This window comes from Arvicanthis niloticus, chromosome 3, assembly GCF_011762505.2.
Source record: "Arvicanthis niloticus isolate mArvNil1 chromosome 3, mArvNil1.pat.X, whole genome shotgun sequence".
In the NCBI taxonomy this organism is placed as follows: domain Eukaryota; kingdom Metazoa; phylum Chordata; class Mammalia; order Rodentia; family Muridae; genus Arvicanthis; species Arvicanthis niloticus.
The window spans coordinates 25,904,567-25,922,318 of NC_047660.1; the positions used below are offsets into that span (position 1 = coordinate 25,904,567).

The following is a 17,752-nucleotide window of genomic DNA, read 5'->3' on the forward strand; positions in this document are numbered from 1 at the left end:
TACATAAAATGTATTCTAATTATTTTCCTTTCAAGGACATCTTGCCAGATCCTCTCCACTTCCCCACCCAATTAAAATAACGCCCTTTCTTTCCTTAGAATACAAATAAGAATACAAAAATAATAGAAACAATAATAAAATAAGGTAAAATAAACACAAACATAACAGAATACAGTAAAACAAAATGACAGATAAGAAAGAGCCAAAGGAATAGCAGAAGAACACATAAAGACATTGAAATACACATAGGTATATGCAAAAAAACTGTTAGAAACTAAATTGGAAATCAGAATATATGTTAAAAATAAAAAATATAATATTTCAAGAATATTATATATTTCTACATATAAAATATAAGTGTATGCGATTTGTGAAGAATGATTCTCCAGACTCAAATAGCCAGGGTTCAATATACTTCCGGATGGAAGACAGAGGTGTGGATATCCAGGGTCAATTTAACGCCTGTTAGGGTAGGATTGGGAGACTTTGACCATTCTTTCCCTTGATTGGTTAGTTCTGTCTCCAATATAGGTGCCTTTGTGATTGAGTAATGTTCTTGGAGACTTGGGGTACTTTTATTGATTGACTTTACTTGATTCAAGCTAGGTGGTGGGGCAGATTCATGATTGAATTCCTGATTGGCTGTCTGTGAGAGATTTTTCCTTGGAATTGACTTGCTTTAGATTTTTCCAATTCTGGGAAACAGAACCTTAGACATAATCTCCCAAACTCTAAAGTTCTACTTTGTAGCCTGTCATATATATATATATATATATATATATATATATATATATGCCATATATATATATATATATATATATATATATGCCATATATATGCCATATATATACATATATATTTTATATATTATATATTTATACATATATTATATATATATGGCATCCATATTATATATATAGAGAGATATATATAGATATATATAGATATATAAATTTGTTATCTATATGCTTGTACAATTAAAGAGTTGGTTGTATATAAGATAGTAATTTAAAAATGAAAATAAAAAAATTTCTCTTGTTACTAGAACATATCATACTTTCATCCTCTCACAGGCCCTGATGTTATAGAGATATTAACAGACAATTTATATTAATTATAACAATGATGTTAGTCATAAGGTTAATAACACTTTATTGATTAAACAACTAAGAAAATTCAAATTTTTCCTTAAATTTTTTTCATTTAATACTATTTTCCCTTTATCTTTAAAAATTCTGCTTATGACACTACTGATCTTTAGTGAGCCAAGTCGTACGCATGTAGAAATATATATATTTTCTGCTTTTCTTCTGTTTCTGCTTTTATTTAAAATTTTTAAAAATAGATATGTTTCTCATATAAACATACTCTTATTATATTTTCCCTGCTGGCCTTTTCCCTGATTCTCTTTAATTCTCTAACCAATCAAGGTAACCCCCACTTTTTTTTTACTAGAATAAAAATAGACAAGCAAAATTAATAGTAGTGATAAAATAAGATAATAAAAAAAACAAACATACTAAAATATAACATAACAAACAAACACACAAAACAGGACCAAAGGACAAGCACAAAGAGCATGTAAGGACACTAAGACACAGATGGGAAGATACAGAAACCTGACACAAACCAACTTGGAAAGCAGAAGACCTGTAAAGGAGGGGGGAAAGCCCAGACCAAGTACAGTGAGACAAAGTCTCTATAATGCATTTGAGCTACTTAGCATGAGCCTGCCCTAAAGTGTGGTTTGTATACCAAATGAGACTCCAATGGAAAAAATTAATGTTTCCTTTGAGTATGGTTTTCAAATAGAAATAGTTTCTAGGTTAGATATGGGCATTTTTATCCACTTTCTGTCAGCACTGGGATCCCATCTGGCATAGGCCTGTGCAGACTCTGTGCATGCAACCAGAGTCTCTGTGTGTTCATAACTGCATCAGTCCTGTTGTGTCTAAAACAGGCCTTCTTTCCTTCATGTCATCCATCCCCTCTGGCTCTTGCAATCTTCCTGCCTCTTCTTTATTAGAGTTCCCTAATCCCAGAGGGTAATTATTTAATGAAGTTATTCTATTTTGTACTGAGTGCTCCAAAGTCTCTCACTCTGCATGTTGTCCAGTTTGGGTTCCTGTATCAGTTCTCATATGTTAGAGGGGAAGGTTCTCTGATGGATGATTCCTCAGCAAGGCACTGATCTATGTGTATAGTAAAATGTTGATAGGAGTTATTTTATTGCCACATTTATTAGCAGAACAGAAATATTTCTTTTCTTCTACCTCCATGTATGTTCTTGTATCAGGTTCTGACCAGCTGACCAGTGTCAGGCATGGGTACCAGGTTATAGAGTGAGCCTTAACTACAGTCAGATATTTGTACCAGTTTATCTTGCAGGCGGGTCTTATAATAAATAAAAAGCATTTGTAACTGGGTGAATATTTACCTTTCTCTTCTGGTAGCATAAAGAGTGATGTTTCAGTACCTTCGTCACTATTCAATAGGTATGGTAGTTCTAGGTAGGTCAAATTCTCCATGTTCAAAGTGTTATTCACATTGTGTCCTCAGGAAAAGAGCTTTACCATCAGTTAATGAAAGGATAACAATAGCTTTGGCAATAATCTGGTTGCTTGGTGGTTTGCACAGGATGCTGTTTGCCAAAAATTCAACTAGACATGAAATATCTGAGTTACTATGTAACAGCTGATATTCTTAAGGGCTCAGGTTTAAACCAACTTAATATTTCAGAAATTATTTTACTCTACATGAAATTCCTTTCTTAGCTTTACTTATTCATATATATGAACTTGGATAGAATCTGTTTTATGTAAAGTCTTTAATTAGGTATACTGATTCCAATGATAATTCTGGAAATATCCCATAAATTATCTAAAAAATTACCGAGTTAAGGAAGAAAAATTTAGGCATTAAATATAGCATTACTCTAATTTCAAATCACTTAGAAATGAGTTAGATATGATTAGATAGTCAGATATTATATTCTGGCTATTAAAAATTATTCCGATGTGTAGTTGAAGATGCTAAGAATGTGTAAAGCTCAAATTACAAGAGTATTTGAAGAATAACAATTTATTACAAAAATGTACTGACAAGCTCACCTTGAGATAAATCTAAACTATCCTCTTAATTACTATATTGAAACATTGTTTTTTAGACTGTAATTGGAATACCTCTAATGTTACTGAAATTCAGCCCAGTCAGGTCAGGATATGCAATCTTGCAGAGATCAATAATAATCCAATAAGCCTGTTACTACAATATGAATGGCAGAACACAGACTGAATGTTTCATTCTCTATCATTCTTTACTTTTACAGAGTATGTTATGACAGGAGTTCATTAGAGTGACTTATAAGTCTCTCTCTCAAAATAAAATAGGTCACTTAAATTGACACCCTTATGGCTCTATAGTGGCTTGTTCAAAGCACTGTTCATCATCCCCATGACTTTAAGCCACTAAGTTAGTGGCTTATAGATAGCAAATATTTGAAGAAGTTAATGTGTGAGGCCCCATTTCCTGTGAACATACTCAAATACCTTATTTTACTATACATCTACTATCTTGAACCCTTTACTAATCTCTTAATAACAACATGCTGAATTGCACATGGAACCTATGTTTAATTAAGTTGGAACTTTACAACCAATAATAATTAGTTTTTGGTATAAAAATGTTTTTGATATATAAAGATGTATATTTTGATACATAATTTTACATATATACACACATATACGTATCAGTACTCAAATTTTAATCACAGATGAAAATTTAGATAAAATAATATTTTTAAAGAATGTACATAAGATCATCGTACTGAAATACTGCTTTCATTCACACTTCTAGAAATTTCTTCTTGGTTCATTGCTTATATAATCCCTGCAACAATGAAAATAAACTGTGCTCATTGATGATTAAGGAAATAGAGTTCTAATGAATACGATTGGTGGAAATGCAAGTTTACCAATAGAGTTTCAGGTCCTGGGAACGACTGATAAGGACAAAGTTCAAATACAGGAAGCTGTCTATCTAATCGTGGTAATTTAAAAAAAGAAGGATAGGAAATTAAACTGCCTAACAGCAAAGTGTAATCATACTGAAGAGTTAACACGTTTGTAAAAGATGCTTGGGTGCTACTAAAGTGAAAATATTTGTACATAAATAGGGAATGCTAAGAAAGCTTATGCTTACTGCCAACATTCCAGTGAAATAAATATCAGTACAAAGGCACTAAGATATTTAATATTCTTTTAATAATAAAATATGTATGTTCTTCCTGGACTTAACCCACTAAATTTCCCCCAGACTTCTTTACGATAATTAAAAGTAAATCATTGATTCTTTTTTATAACTGGTTTAATTCAAGTGGCATGAATTATGCAAGCACATTAGCAGAATACTCATTTTAATCCTAGAGAATTTAATAGACAGTAAACTCTAAATTCAATATAACACACTGGCTCTTCAAAGACTGATTTTGTGCCTTATCATTGTTTAAAACTTTAGTTAGTTTCCCTAGAATTTTTGAAAATTTGAAAATTACTGTAAAAAATAAAAATAATCAATTAAGTAAGTTAGCCTTATTTGTTTTAGCACTTGTGTGTATATGTTTCTTAATCTACCAATACATGTAAAAATGAATTTTACAAGATTAGTTTGGGGAAATAATAAAAAAATATATATTTATATTTTGAGGTACTCTATGGAGTTTCAGTGTTATTGAACAATCTATGGTATTTAATAGGCTGGCTATTCAGGGTACATATTTGACTCTTATTTGCAAGTTCTAACAATTACCATAGTACAACACATAATGACTTTCTCAATTTTTAGTGGGTTAGCACATCCCTTTTTTTTTCTTTCTGCCAAGTTTGATTCCTTAAAGACGTTAGACTGGGCCCCCTAGGATGCCCCATGGGCCTGTGGGGCCCTACCAGTGGGAGCATGGCTCTGAAACGGATCCAGAAGGAACTGACCGACTTACAGAGGGATCTTCCTGCTCAGTGTTCCTCAGGACCTGTGGGTGATGACTGTTGCTTTCACTACCAGAATCTATCACCCTAATATGAACAGCAATGGCAGCATTTGTCTGGACACCCTCAGGTCACAGTGGTCCCCAGCATTGACTGTGTCTAAAGTTCTCCTGTCCATCTGCTCTCTGCTCTGCGACCCCAACCCTGATGATCCACTGGTGCCAGAAATAGCCCACATTTACAAGGCTGACAGAGAGAAGTACAACAGACTAGCAAGAGAGTGGACAGAGAAATATGCTATATAAGTGCCTTGAAGGCTCCATTGGAGACCCTGTCCAAAATAAGCTTGCCAGGCAGAGTGGTCTTCCTATAAACCTCTGAGCTATTGGCTAAGGCACTCACAGAACATCTTCTGTTCACACATCTTTGATTAGTGTTGGTACTCACTTCTCTGGCTACAGCATGTTGGTGCCACTTTCAGCCATTGTGGCCTTGACAGTACCACACTTTGATGCCAAATCAGCAACTACCGTTTGGATCAACAATCTTCTTGGTTACGCCAGAATTCGTCTAGGCTCCAGCCTGTCTGCTGGTGTCTGGGGAACCAAGCCATGCATGCCTCCTGTACCTGTCCTCAAATGGTGCCACTACTCACTGTGGCACTATACAGGGGCCCAGCCTGCTCGCTGACCACATGACCACAGAGTGGGCCTCTTTTTTGTCTGCCAGAGTCTGCCACAGAACTATATTCTCAGGAGTCAGAGTGCGTCCTGGAGGCTCCTGGAAATTGGAGCAACATCCCCTGAAAGCCATCTTCTGCTACCTTCTTCTATATGCTGCAAACAGCATGTGAGGAGCATCAGGGCATGTAATGCATGTAACACCCTGAGAAAGAGGATGGGATTCTCAGACATGGAGAGATTTGGGTTATGCTTTTGTAAGTAATGAGGCTTTCCCACTGGAAACTAAACATGAAATTCAAGCATAAGCCATTCACAGACTGGAACACAAGGAAGGAGAGGTACTTTAAATGGAAATGAAAAGGAAATTCCTTCAGAAGTGAAAAAAAAATACATTAGACTGAATTAATCTTAATGTTGCTCTGAGTTTGGTAACTATATTTTCCTGCTTTACGAATTAGAGAAGTTAGACAGGATTGCATGGCATCCTATCAAGTGTCCCAGTGCCTTTCAAATACTTTTCTGTGCTAACTATGATTTGTATATATTTTTGTCTAATTTTTTTCACTAATGTAATTTTTATATTTCCATTCATTATCTTGTATTAGATTTGCAATGTAACAAAAGAAAATAAACATTAGTTATCTAATATTAGCTAATAACTCTAGCTTCTAGTCAGCTCTCTAGAACAGGGGAGTCAAATATGTCTCCCAGAAATGTAAACAGCCCAATACTCATTTTTTTTGTATTGGTCTAAACATATTTATTGCTTCTAATGTAATATTTTGAATATTTTTAATCTATTTTACACTTGAAAATCTTAGTTAATCTACAGTGGATTGTGATTAATAGAATATTAAGTCTTTATCTTTCAGAGACAGAGACCTTAATTGAGTTCGAGGATTACTTTAAGAGTGAGTGAAGTGGGGGGAAGTGGGGTAAAGGGATAAAATCTTAAATGTAAATATAATAGCCAATTAAACAAAAAGAAAAAAAAAGAGTGAGCGAAACATTAAAATTAACCACACTTCCATTATGAACAGTCTATCTTGATTGTTCAGAATATCTACTTTTATAATTTTTCAGATATTTTTCATATTTATATACAAAAAAATTGACGAAGTCAACCCTGAAAAAGTTAAAAAGAAGAAGTACCCAATAGTTCTTAAGGGTTTCATTTCACCAGAATGTGAAAAAGCAAACCCACCAGCCAAAATCCAATTAAATGAAAAAATACTTTAAGCAATTCCACTAAAATCTGCAACAAGACAAGGATGCTCACTCTCCCCATATGTATTTGATATAGTACTCAAAGTTCTATCTAGAACAGTAAAACAACAAATAGGAATCAAGGGATACAAATTGGAAAAGAAGTCAAGATATCACTATTTACAGATGATATGATAGTATACATAAGCAACCCCGAAAATTCTACCAGAGAACTTCTATAGCTGATAAACAACTTCAGCAAAGTGGCTGGATATAAAATTAACTTAAAAAATTAATAACCTTCCGTTATACAAATGATATAAATGGGCTGAGGGAGAAATTAGGGAAATGACACCCTTCACAATAGCCACAAGTAGTATAAAATATACTACCAAGCAATTGAAAGATCTGTATGACAAAAATTTCAAATTTCTGACAAAAGAAAACAAAGAACTCAGAAGATGGAAAGATCTCCCATGCTCATGGGTTGGTAGAATTAACATAGGAAACATAGCCATCCTACCAAAAGCAATCTACAGATTCAATGCAATCTCCATCAACATTTCAACAAAGTTCTTCAGAGACATAGAAAAAGATATTCTCAATTTCATTTGGAACAACAAAAATCCCAGGGTAGTAAAAACAACTCTTAACAATAAAAGAACTTCTGAGGGAAATCACCATCCTTGACTTCAAGCTGTACTACAAAGCAATAGTGGGAAATAAACAAACCCATGGTCCTGTTACAAAGACATACAGGTTGATCAATGGAGTAAAATAAGCCCAGACTTTTAAGAACACATGAGCTTTGACTAAGAGTCTAAAAAACATACAATGGAAAACAGAAATTATAGTCAAAAATGGTGCTAGACTACCTGACAGTCTACATGCAGAAAAATAAAAATAGATCCATATTTGTCACCTTGCACAAAGCTTGAGTCTAAGTGGATCGAGGACCTCAACATAAAACCAGGTACACTGAATCAAACAGAAAAGAAAATGGGAAAGAATCTTGAACACATGGGGAATTTTTCTAAACAGAACACTAATGCCTAAGAGTCTAAGATCAACAATTGATAAATGAGACCTCATGAAACTGAAGGCTTTCTGTAAGGCAAAAGACCCAGTCAATAGAACAAATTGTCAGCTGACAGATTGTGAAAAATCTTCATTAACACCCACATTCAATAGAAGGCTAATATCTAAAATAATAATAATAATAATAATAATAATAATAATAATAATAATCTCTATTAGCTATTCTCCAAAAACCCAAACACCTAAGCTAAAAAAAGGACAGAGCTAATTAAAGAATTCACAACAGAAGAATCTAGAATTCCCAAGAAGCATTTACAGAAATATTCAAAGTCCTTAGTGATCAGGGAAATGCAAATCAAAAAAACCCTGAATTAGTGAAAAACCTTACACTAATCAGAATGACTATGAACAAAAACTCAGGTGACAGCAGATGCTGGTGAGGACATGGAGATCATCCATTACTGGTAGGATTGCAAACTGGTACAACCACTCTGGAAATCAATCTGGCAGATCCTCAGAAAATTGGAAATAGACATAATTAAAGACCCAGCTATACCACTCTTGGGAATATACCCAAAAGATGCCCCGCCATGCCACAGGAGCATATGTTCCAGTATGTTCATAGTGGCCTTATCTGTGATAGCCAGAAGCTGGGAACAACCCAGATGATCCTCAACTGAAGAATGGAAATAGAAAATATGGTTCATTTACACACTGGAATACTATTCCTCTATTAAGAACAAGAACATCATGAGTTTTGCAGGCAAATGGATGAAACTAGAAAATATCATCCTGAGTGAGGTAACTCTGAACCAAAGGACATGCATGGTATATACTAATAAGTGGATATTAGCCAAAAAAAAAAAAAAAATACAGAATACATAGGATTCAACCCACAGAATTTAAGAAGTTTAACCAGCAGAAAGACTAAGTAAGGATGCTTCAATTCCACTTAGAAGGGAGAAGAAAATAACCATGGGAAGCAAAGGGAGGAAGAGACTTGGGTGTGAGAGGGGAGTGGGTGGGGAAGGGAGGAACAGGATCAGGTATTGGAGGCTAGCACAAGAGAAGCCCAGAGGGCCAGCAGAATGAATAGAAACATGGAGCCTCAAAGGTGGGAGGTAGGGAGACCCTCTAGAACGTACCTAGGAGGTAAGAGACTCTCAAGACTCAATGGGAATGACCTTAGACGAAATGCCCAAGAATGGGGAGAGAGAACTTGAAGAGTCCACCTCCAGTAGATAGACAGGGCCTCAAGTGGAAGGAAGGTGTTAATAACCCACACTCAAAATTTCTGACCCAGTACTCTTCCTGTCTAAAAGAACTGCAGGGACAAAAATGGAAAAGAGACGTAGAAAAAGGTAATTCAGTGACTGCTCCAACTGGGGGTTCATATCATGGGGAGACACCAAGGCCTGACACTATTACTATTGCTGGGTGTGCTTACAGACAAGAGCCTAGCATGGCTGTCCTCAGAGAGGCCCAAGAAGCAGCAAACTGAAACAACACAGATACTTACACCCAACGTTAAACTGAAGTCAAGACCCCTGAGGTTTAATTGGGGAAAAGCTAGAAGAAGCTGAGGAGAAGGTTGACCCTATATGAAAACCAGCAGTCTCAGCTAATCTGGACCCTTAAGATCTGACACTGAGCCACCAACCAGTCAGTTTATAAGAGCTGGTCTGAGTCCCCCCTCCACCAGGATACATATACAGCAGAGGACTGCCTGGGCTAACCTCAGTTAGAGAATATCCACTTAATCCTCTAGATATTTAAGGAATTAGGGAGCAGGGAGGTCTGAAGATGGGGGATCATCCTCTCAGAGACAGGAGAGAGGAGGAATGCGATGGGTGTGAGAGCAGGGAATGGAAGGGGAGAGCAATGGCTGAATTGTAGATACAGTAATAACAATAATAATGAACATATTTTTAAAATCAGAGTTCACTATGCCGGAAGCATACTTCTAAGTATCCTTCACTGGGCTAGAGCAGGAAGCTGAGAAAACAGAAAAAAGTGAAATGTAGCCAGCAATAGATCACAATAGTGAGTTACCTCTGCAAGCTAGCTCACCTTCTAAAGTTCTCACAGCTTTCAAAATAATGCTAAGTGCTGGGAATGAAGGATGTAAACCTAACCCTGTAGGGAACATTTACAATTCAAGCTATAACAGAAGCCAAGTGCCAACTTATAGAATTTCCCTTTTACAAAACCTACTCAGAAATACTATGCCTCCAAGGTAAGCTTTAAATAACAGCATAAAATTACATTTTCTCCACGTTAACAGTATTCACATATTTTTAGGCAACTTTAAAGTGAAATACTTGGCCAATTTTTGCCTTTTTAGCATCTGAGTATGTTAAATAAATGGTCAAGTTATGGATATATAAAGAAATATATCATGCATGAGCTAGCTCAATCTGTGTGCATTCAAGCTCAACACTTGCTGTTATTCCATTTGTGCCTTCTGGCTTTTAAAAATATTCTCTACCATTGGATATATTTGAACTTGAAAATAATAAAGCATTTTAACTCTCTGAGACAGGTAATGTTCATAGTTTAATTTAATCACTAAAATTAACAATAATTTACCCTAAGATTATTCAATATAGTATTATAGAAAAAGATCACAATATACTACATACTTAATTAATTAAAATTGTTAATAAGCAATTTCCTCAATTTGTCATTTGTATGCAGCCATAAACCTGTAATAACTACCAAAAGCAATACATGCATCTATTGACACCAAAATTTTCTTATGCCTTTTGGAATCTTCTTGTTTTTTTGTTTTTGTTTTGCTTTGTTTTTTTTTATTCCCAAAACCTACACAGCTTGGAAGACCTCATTTTTGCTGTAAAACTTTTCTTTGGATTGTTTCCACATCTCCTTTTCTTCACCCTATATAAATACCTACTTGCTCTCTTTCAAATTTCATGGCTTCCTTTTCCATTATTTCTTGTTGCATACATATTTGTACACATTTTAATAAGTATATGTGTTGGGAACAAGCCAAATAAACTTAGTGCAATTCCATTTTCAGACATCATCTAATATTGGGAGAGACAAAATTCAAAGTCCCAGGCCCTAGGGAATCTGGGGACTTCCCAATAGCTGAACAGCTTCTGTTGTAAAGAAATGGAGTTGTAAAGTTATGGAGTCCAGACATCTTGTCTGGATGGCAGTGTCAGACAAGTTCATGTCCCCAGGCCTAGAAAGAACACCTGTCCCACTTCTCCAAAGGTTTTGCTAATTGCCTTTTAACCAGTAAAGATTACAATGGCTATTGTTTAAACAAAGGTGCATAAGTTGTAAAAGTAAATACCCAACTGCTTGTTATGCTCCTATTGACTACACATAGCTGGCCTGCTCCTTTGTCCCCTTGTCACTATGAGATCCAGACCTAATATCTAAGAGAATGAAGCCAGGTGCCCTGGATATGGGCCAGTCTTCAAACAAACGATCTTTCTTAACCCATAATGTCAAAATCCAAAGTACAAAATAATACAAAATACAAGTGAATGACACTGCAGCTCCCCAGTCCTTTAAAAATGCTGTAAAGTCTCCCTTCAGGAATACAGTTCAGAACTGCAACTGGACACCTCCCTGAGTACTCAGAAAATAAAGCTTCTATTTTATGGTTCTGTATCTGAAATAAGTTTCTTGCTTCCACCCCAAACTGAACATGTATATATGTATGTATATATGTGTGTATATACATATATAGAAATATATATATATATGTATATATAGAGAGAAATATATATGTATATATACATATATATGTATTTCTAGAATGAAATAGAATTAGAATGGAGATATATATATATATATATATATATATATATATATATATTCTGAATGCATAAGTACAGTATTTTTCAGAATTTTTAAAGAGTTTTAGTGACTTGGAAATTTCTATTAATTTGGGGAAATTTTCTTCCTATTCATCACCATCACTTAGTACAGTCATGTTTCTGCATCTTCCTTATTACTGCGAGGTGTTTTCTTGAGGATAGTTCCACTCATTCTAGGACTTGTCAGTACATATATGATTGCTTAAGGGTGTATGATAGATTCATTTATTTGGCCTCAGCTGAATCTTAATAGAATAGATGAGTGTTAGAAAAAGTCAAAGTGCAAAAGCATTTCCCACTTTATTTGTGGAGTTCCAGCAAACAAGGTTCAGCTCTGGTGCTAACTGTGATTCACATCGTTTCACTGTGGTAGTGTTGAGGATCTCAAGAAACACTGATCACATCCACTAATTTTAATGCATACATCTCAGCTGGAAAAACAAGTAAGCAAACAAAAACCTTTTCTACTTAAAATTTTCTTGCCTTTTTTATTCTCTTTTTTTTTTTTTCCTTTTCTTTTTCCAACTTGGTGAGCCAATAAATTTTATTGGTGTTACTTACAGGGATATGAGTGATGAGTGACAGGCACAGAAATGACTCAAAAACAGCTTCATCACCTAGGTTCATCCCAGCTTACAACATCTGGGAAACCCGGGGCATACGACATAGCTTGCAAGCAGCTCAAAACATTGGAGAGTGTCTCTTGCGAGTGACTCTGATATGAGACTCTTACAGACTGCTTAGCTTGTTTCTATTTCTTTCAGGCAGCTGGCTTGGTCTCAGAGCCATCTTTCAGCTTTTCTCTGAGAGTCTCCTTTCCAGCCCAGCTCCTCTGTGAAAGCTTTTCTTCTTTGCACAGGCCTAGTCAATTGGTCAGTTTCAGGGACTTCCTGAAGTCCTTTGACTTGTTTGCCTTCCTGCTTAAACAGCCTCCCTTCCCTTCCGGATACAATGTTGGAAACTGTTCCACAACAGGAGAAAACCCTGCAGCCCACAAATTAAACTAAATAAAAATAAAAATCTCTAATCCATGATTAGAACTTGATCAGGTCATTTTACTTAGAGCTTATCTACAAAAAGGAAACATAGAAACCTTTACATTATTTTATTCTTATGGTTGGATTTTTGAGATCTTAGTACAATCTGGACAATCTTCTATCAGGTATATGATATGTAGGCACCTTCCTAATTCAAGACTTAGCTCTTTGTTTCTCATACTGTGCTGCTTGAGATGAATTTCATGAAGTCAAATTTCTTCCATCCTTATAGGATTATACTTTGATATTTATCTAAAATACCTCATTGACTTAAGGTCACAGGGATTTTCTTTTAGTTTTAAATAAGATTTATAATCAGGGTTTAACTTTTATGCCTATAATCTTTCTTGAGTAAATTTTATATATGATAAGTTTTATAAAGTGTGTTACATGGTTTGTTCATGATTATTTGACTTGTTCAGTGATTATCTTCCTTTCAATTTACTTTTAGCCATTGCTTTCCATGTGATTTTATTTTGTATGTTCTTATTTATAGATGCATTGTTCATATCCATTGTTCTGTTTGTGTTTGTTAGGAGCTACCTTATCCAGTTTAATTATTCTCACTTTGTACTACATTTTTAAGTGGTTTTTTAAATTTGTTTATTAGTTGTTTAATTTTGGGATTGTCTGGGTTCATCACATACTCATAACAATAATAAATTCACATTTTACATTTCCATTAAAATGTTTGTAGAATGTTAAATATAATTACAATGGATGTTAATATAAATTTGGGATGAATGAAACCCTGACACATTTGTCTTTTAAGCTCAAAACTCCAACTTTTATGGTCAGAACATTGTAAGTGGAAATTTCCAAAACTTTATCTAAATACAGTGGCTCACAAAATAATTGAACAGAGCTTGCTCGTTGTTGCACCAATGCCCGTAATTTATTATGACAACCAGAATATAAAGCACCCTGAGAAAGAGACAAAGATTCATCCAATACATTCAAAGAACATGAAGTCCACACTCCTGAAGCTCTCATCCAGTGCAAGCCTGAGGGATCCAGTATACTCATTCGTGATAAAATATGTAAAGTTGTACCAGGCAGGGAGACTCATTACTGACTCTATAACTAGAAATTTTATACTAGAGGCTGGTCACCTAGGCAACCTTTAATGGCAATGTACAAGTGTTCCAGACATGCAGAAGGAAATATGTGAAAGTTCAGTGGTTTCTAGTCTTCTGAGCCAAAGTTCTCAGACTGCAGCCAAGAATAATTCTGGAAAGTACTGCTTCTCACAAATAGCAAGCCAAGCCTGATGTTTGTGTACAAATTCTACTGAGAGAATGTAAAATTAAAGATATTTATCTGTCTGCTATTTCAAATCAGAGTTATACTACTAAACATATGCTATCAACATTTATCTGATTTTCACATCTTTGTTTAGAAAGTATGTTTCTACTCTTTTGAAGACTTTATTAAATAATTTAGAAAATATTTTCCCAAATATATAATATAATGACAATATTTTTTGAATTTCATGTAACTGTAAAGTTTGACTTCAACTCAATAATTAGCACATTAGACTCAATAATTAGTACATTATTATAAATTTTGAGATGTCTTTACTATTTTTTAATTTATTATTATAAATACAGGTATATATTTATGAATTGTTATATTTGCATATTTAAATATTTATTTTATTATATCTGTTATTTAATAACATTTTTAAGCTAGTGATTCTAGTGTGTACCACACTGTCCATGTTTTGATTTATGTTAGATGTCTCTCTTGTATCTTACATTCCTCCTCTAGAAGGGTTTACTTATCACTTGAAACAGCTAGTAGAGGAGGGCATGCGTGGATGAAGGGCAGGTTAAGTGTGTTACAGTTTTTAATACATAATCTTCCCTTTTGCTGACAGTTTAATGACAAGAACTTAAAATATATTCCATATATTAGGTGAAATGTCATCAATTCTTAGGAAAAAATGATTGAAAATACCTCTTAAAGAATGTTAATTGTTTGTGTACTGTTGTACATATTAATTAAGAGTAACTATGCTGCCTGTATAAGACTGGCACATTATCAGGACAGTCAAACATCCCAACTTAAGTGAGGAAAGACCTAGTTACTATATGAGCCATGTGAGAAACGCTAAAAAAACAAATTTCATACAATTTTTTGGTTGCACTTTAGGTTGTTTGGAATTAAAAGAAGACACGATTGAAAACCTCCTTGCAGCTGCGTGCCTTCTCCAGCTCCCTCAAGTGGTTGAAGTGTGTTGTCACTTCCTCATGAAACTTCTGCATCCATCCAACTGTTTAGGAATCCGGGCATTTGCAGATGCTCAAGGATGTATTGAATTAATGAAGGTGGCACACAGCTATACCATGGTAAGGAGACTTAATATTTAAGCAGTGGAGTATTGCAGTATAATATCAAATGAGACAGGAACTGTTATGGCTTCCTATAATCATTTTGTGATTAAAATGTGTCATGTGATTAGTATATTTTCATTTTGACTGTTATTACATAATATTTTAAAGTCTCAAGGTAAATAATAATATTGGCCATATGTTAATTTTATGACATTATTATTTTTATACACAATATTGACATTTGGATGTTGACTATCTAGGATTCTAAATGTTGATAAACCAATTTTTTTTTCAAAGTCTATCATATAGGATTATATATAGGGCAACTCTATCTGAAAGATTTGTGGATATTAATCTTGCAACTGAAATGGGTAGTGTACAGTGTTTATTTGTGTCATTGGTATGGGTCCCTGCTTCAGTCTTTCTCAGCCAGCTGTGTCTGGGTACTGCCAATACACCAGCTCAGAGAGAAGGCAGAGTCTGAAGCCCCCTTCAGGGCATCAGAGTAATGTGTTCACCAAACCAGAAAAATGAAAGCTTGGTCTGAGATAAATGTTTCTGGGTACATGGGCACCTCTAATTTACTGCCTGGAGAAGTCAGGAACAGCAGGGGACAGGGTATCCCCATCTCTCTTACTGGCCTGAGAATGTCATGGCATGCTAGACCTGAAGATGAACAGGGTCCAATCCAAGTGGGAGCTCGTGCTGAGTGCCTCAGTTGCAGGAAATGAGAGAAAGCCTTCTTCTTTAGTCATAATGTTGTACCCCTTTCTTCTGATTGGCCATCTCTAAAAAAACAGCTCTCTGAGACTATCTCAGCTTGTTCGTGTTTCTTCATTGGTTCTGCATGTGAATGCATATACTTTATTTGGGATGAACCAGGGATTATTTTGAGAAGGGCATGAGAGTATCCAGGAAGGGAAGGTCATTAGCTGAAGTCTAAGTTTACTGAGATGCTTTGTTAGCATGTGAGAGGCATCTGAGGTGCTGCATTATGTGACTGACTGCCTGAGGTCCTCTCAGTTGGGCATCATGGTCAATGCTACAGAGCAGGCAAGAAGAAGGCAGCTCCAGTCCTGCTGTCTCAGATCTCTGAGATACCGGGGTTTGAGCCCGCCCACCTTGCCAGTTCTTATGCCTGTCTGGTATACAAATTTGCAATTTTTTTCAAGGCAAATATTTACAAATAGACAACACTTGGTATGTATTTTCTAAATTAACTTTACAAAATGTTTTCATAATTCGAAAGTATAAGAGGCATGCAAAGCAGTCAACAAATATCCTTGAAACATTTCAAAATTGTGATTGGTTTGCAACAACTTTCATTCTATAGTGGTGCTTTCATCAGAATTATAAAGCTTGTAAAAGTCCTTTTAATTGTATACCTTATTTTTATGTTTTTAACTTTTAAAATTTTATTTTATCTTATTTCTTTTGTTGTTTGATCCACATGTGTGTATGTATGTATGTATGTGCACCTTTTGCTGTGTGCCTCCATAAGGTTTCTGGAAATTGAACCTGGGTCATTGTTTTAGTATTATGCTAATTTACTCTATAAAACATTATGTTAATCTGCTCTTTACTTCCCAGTGGGTACATGTGCATGCTTCTTGCTACTGCCCCAATGCTCTGGGTTCCCTAGAAGGACAGACATACACAGTGTTATATTTTAAATACCTTAAAGAGCTCAATGGCTAGACCACTCCCTAACTCCACTGGCTAAAGACACTCACCTCCGATATACCCAAGTTACCATTTACTGAATCTATATTTTATCATTACTGCCCGGACCCTGCTGGGCAGCTCTCCTGGGGCCACTTTCTTTTTGAACCTGCATGTTGGCTGTCTCGCCCTCCTGCGCCTTCAGAAGTGGTCCTTCTCCTATGCCCTCGTCATGGCAGAATTCCCCTCTTCCTCTTTCCTCAGTCCTTTCCCAAGAATCCTAAAAGTCCTACCTCTATCTCCCTGCCCACTCATTGACTTTATTTACTAGTCAACCATCACTGGGGACAGGCTTCCTTTAGCTTCATGTGCAGGAATACTGAAAACAGGTTTTTTGGTAGCATAATTAGCATGGGAACATACGCCGCTACAGGTCACTTTCAAAAACAGCAACGGGGACACAAGAGAGATGGCTTAGCAGTCAAGAGACTCAGCTGCTCTCCCAGAGGAATATGGTTTAATCCTCTGACATGGCAGTTCACACCTGTGTTAACTCTAGTTCCAGAGATCTGACACCTCACACAGAGATACTTGTAGTCAAAACACCAATGAACATTGAAAATAAAATTAATTATTTTTAAAAAAGAATAACAATGTTCTTAACCACTGAGTCATCTCTAAACCCATGAGTTGTACATTTTAAATGTGTCTCTTTCATGTTGATGGATTTTTCATATTACTTCCAGTAAAGAAAGTATAAATTGATACAAAACTCAATATTTATTATAGTTCACTTGCTAGGTACAATTATTCTAATGTCATACACATACATACAATAAAGGATACTCTAGATTAGTAATATGTTTTATATAAGTAACTTTGATTTTGATTATTTAAATAAATAAATAAAATGTTATAGACTATTTCATTAGCAACTCACAGTAAAATTACACA

At 35.2% G+C, this 17,752-nt stretch overlaps 1 protein-coding gene and 1 pseudogene across 1 annotated transcript in view; both read left to right on the top strand.

Annotated features, from left to right (window-relative positions):
- Window positions 1-17,752, top strand: part of Klhl1 (kelch like family member 1) — a 356,587-nt gene that overhangs the window by 147,423 nt on the left and 191,412 nt on the right. Inside the window, exon 4 of the mRNA XM_034498949.2 lies at window positions 14,955-15,151. Coding sequence (XP_034354840.1) covers window positions 14,955-15,151 — 197 coding nt within the window. The remainder of the gene's footprint in view (window positions 1-14,954; window positions 15,152-17,752) is intronic.
- LOC117706110 (ubiquitin-conjugating enzyme E2 D4 pseudogene) lies at window positions 4,936-5,287 on the top strand (annotated as a pseudogene).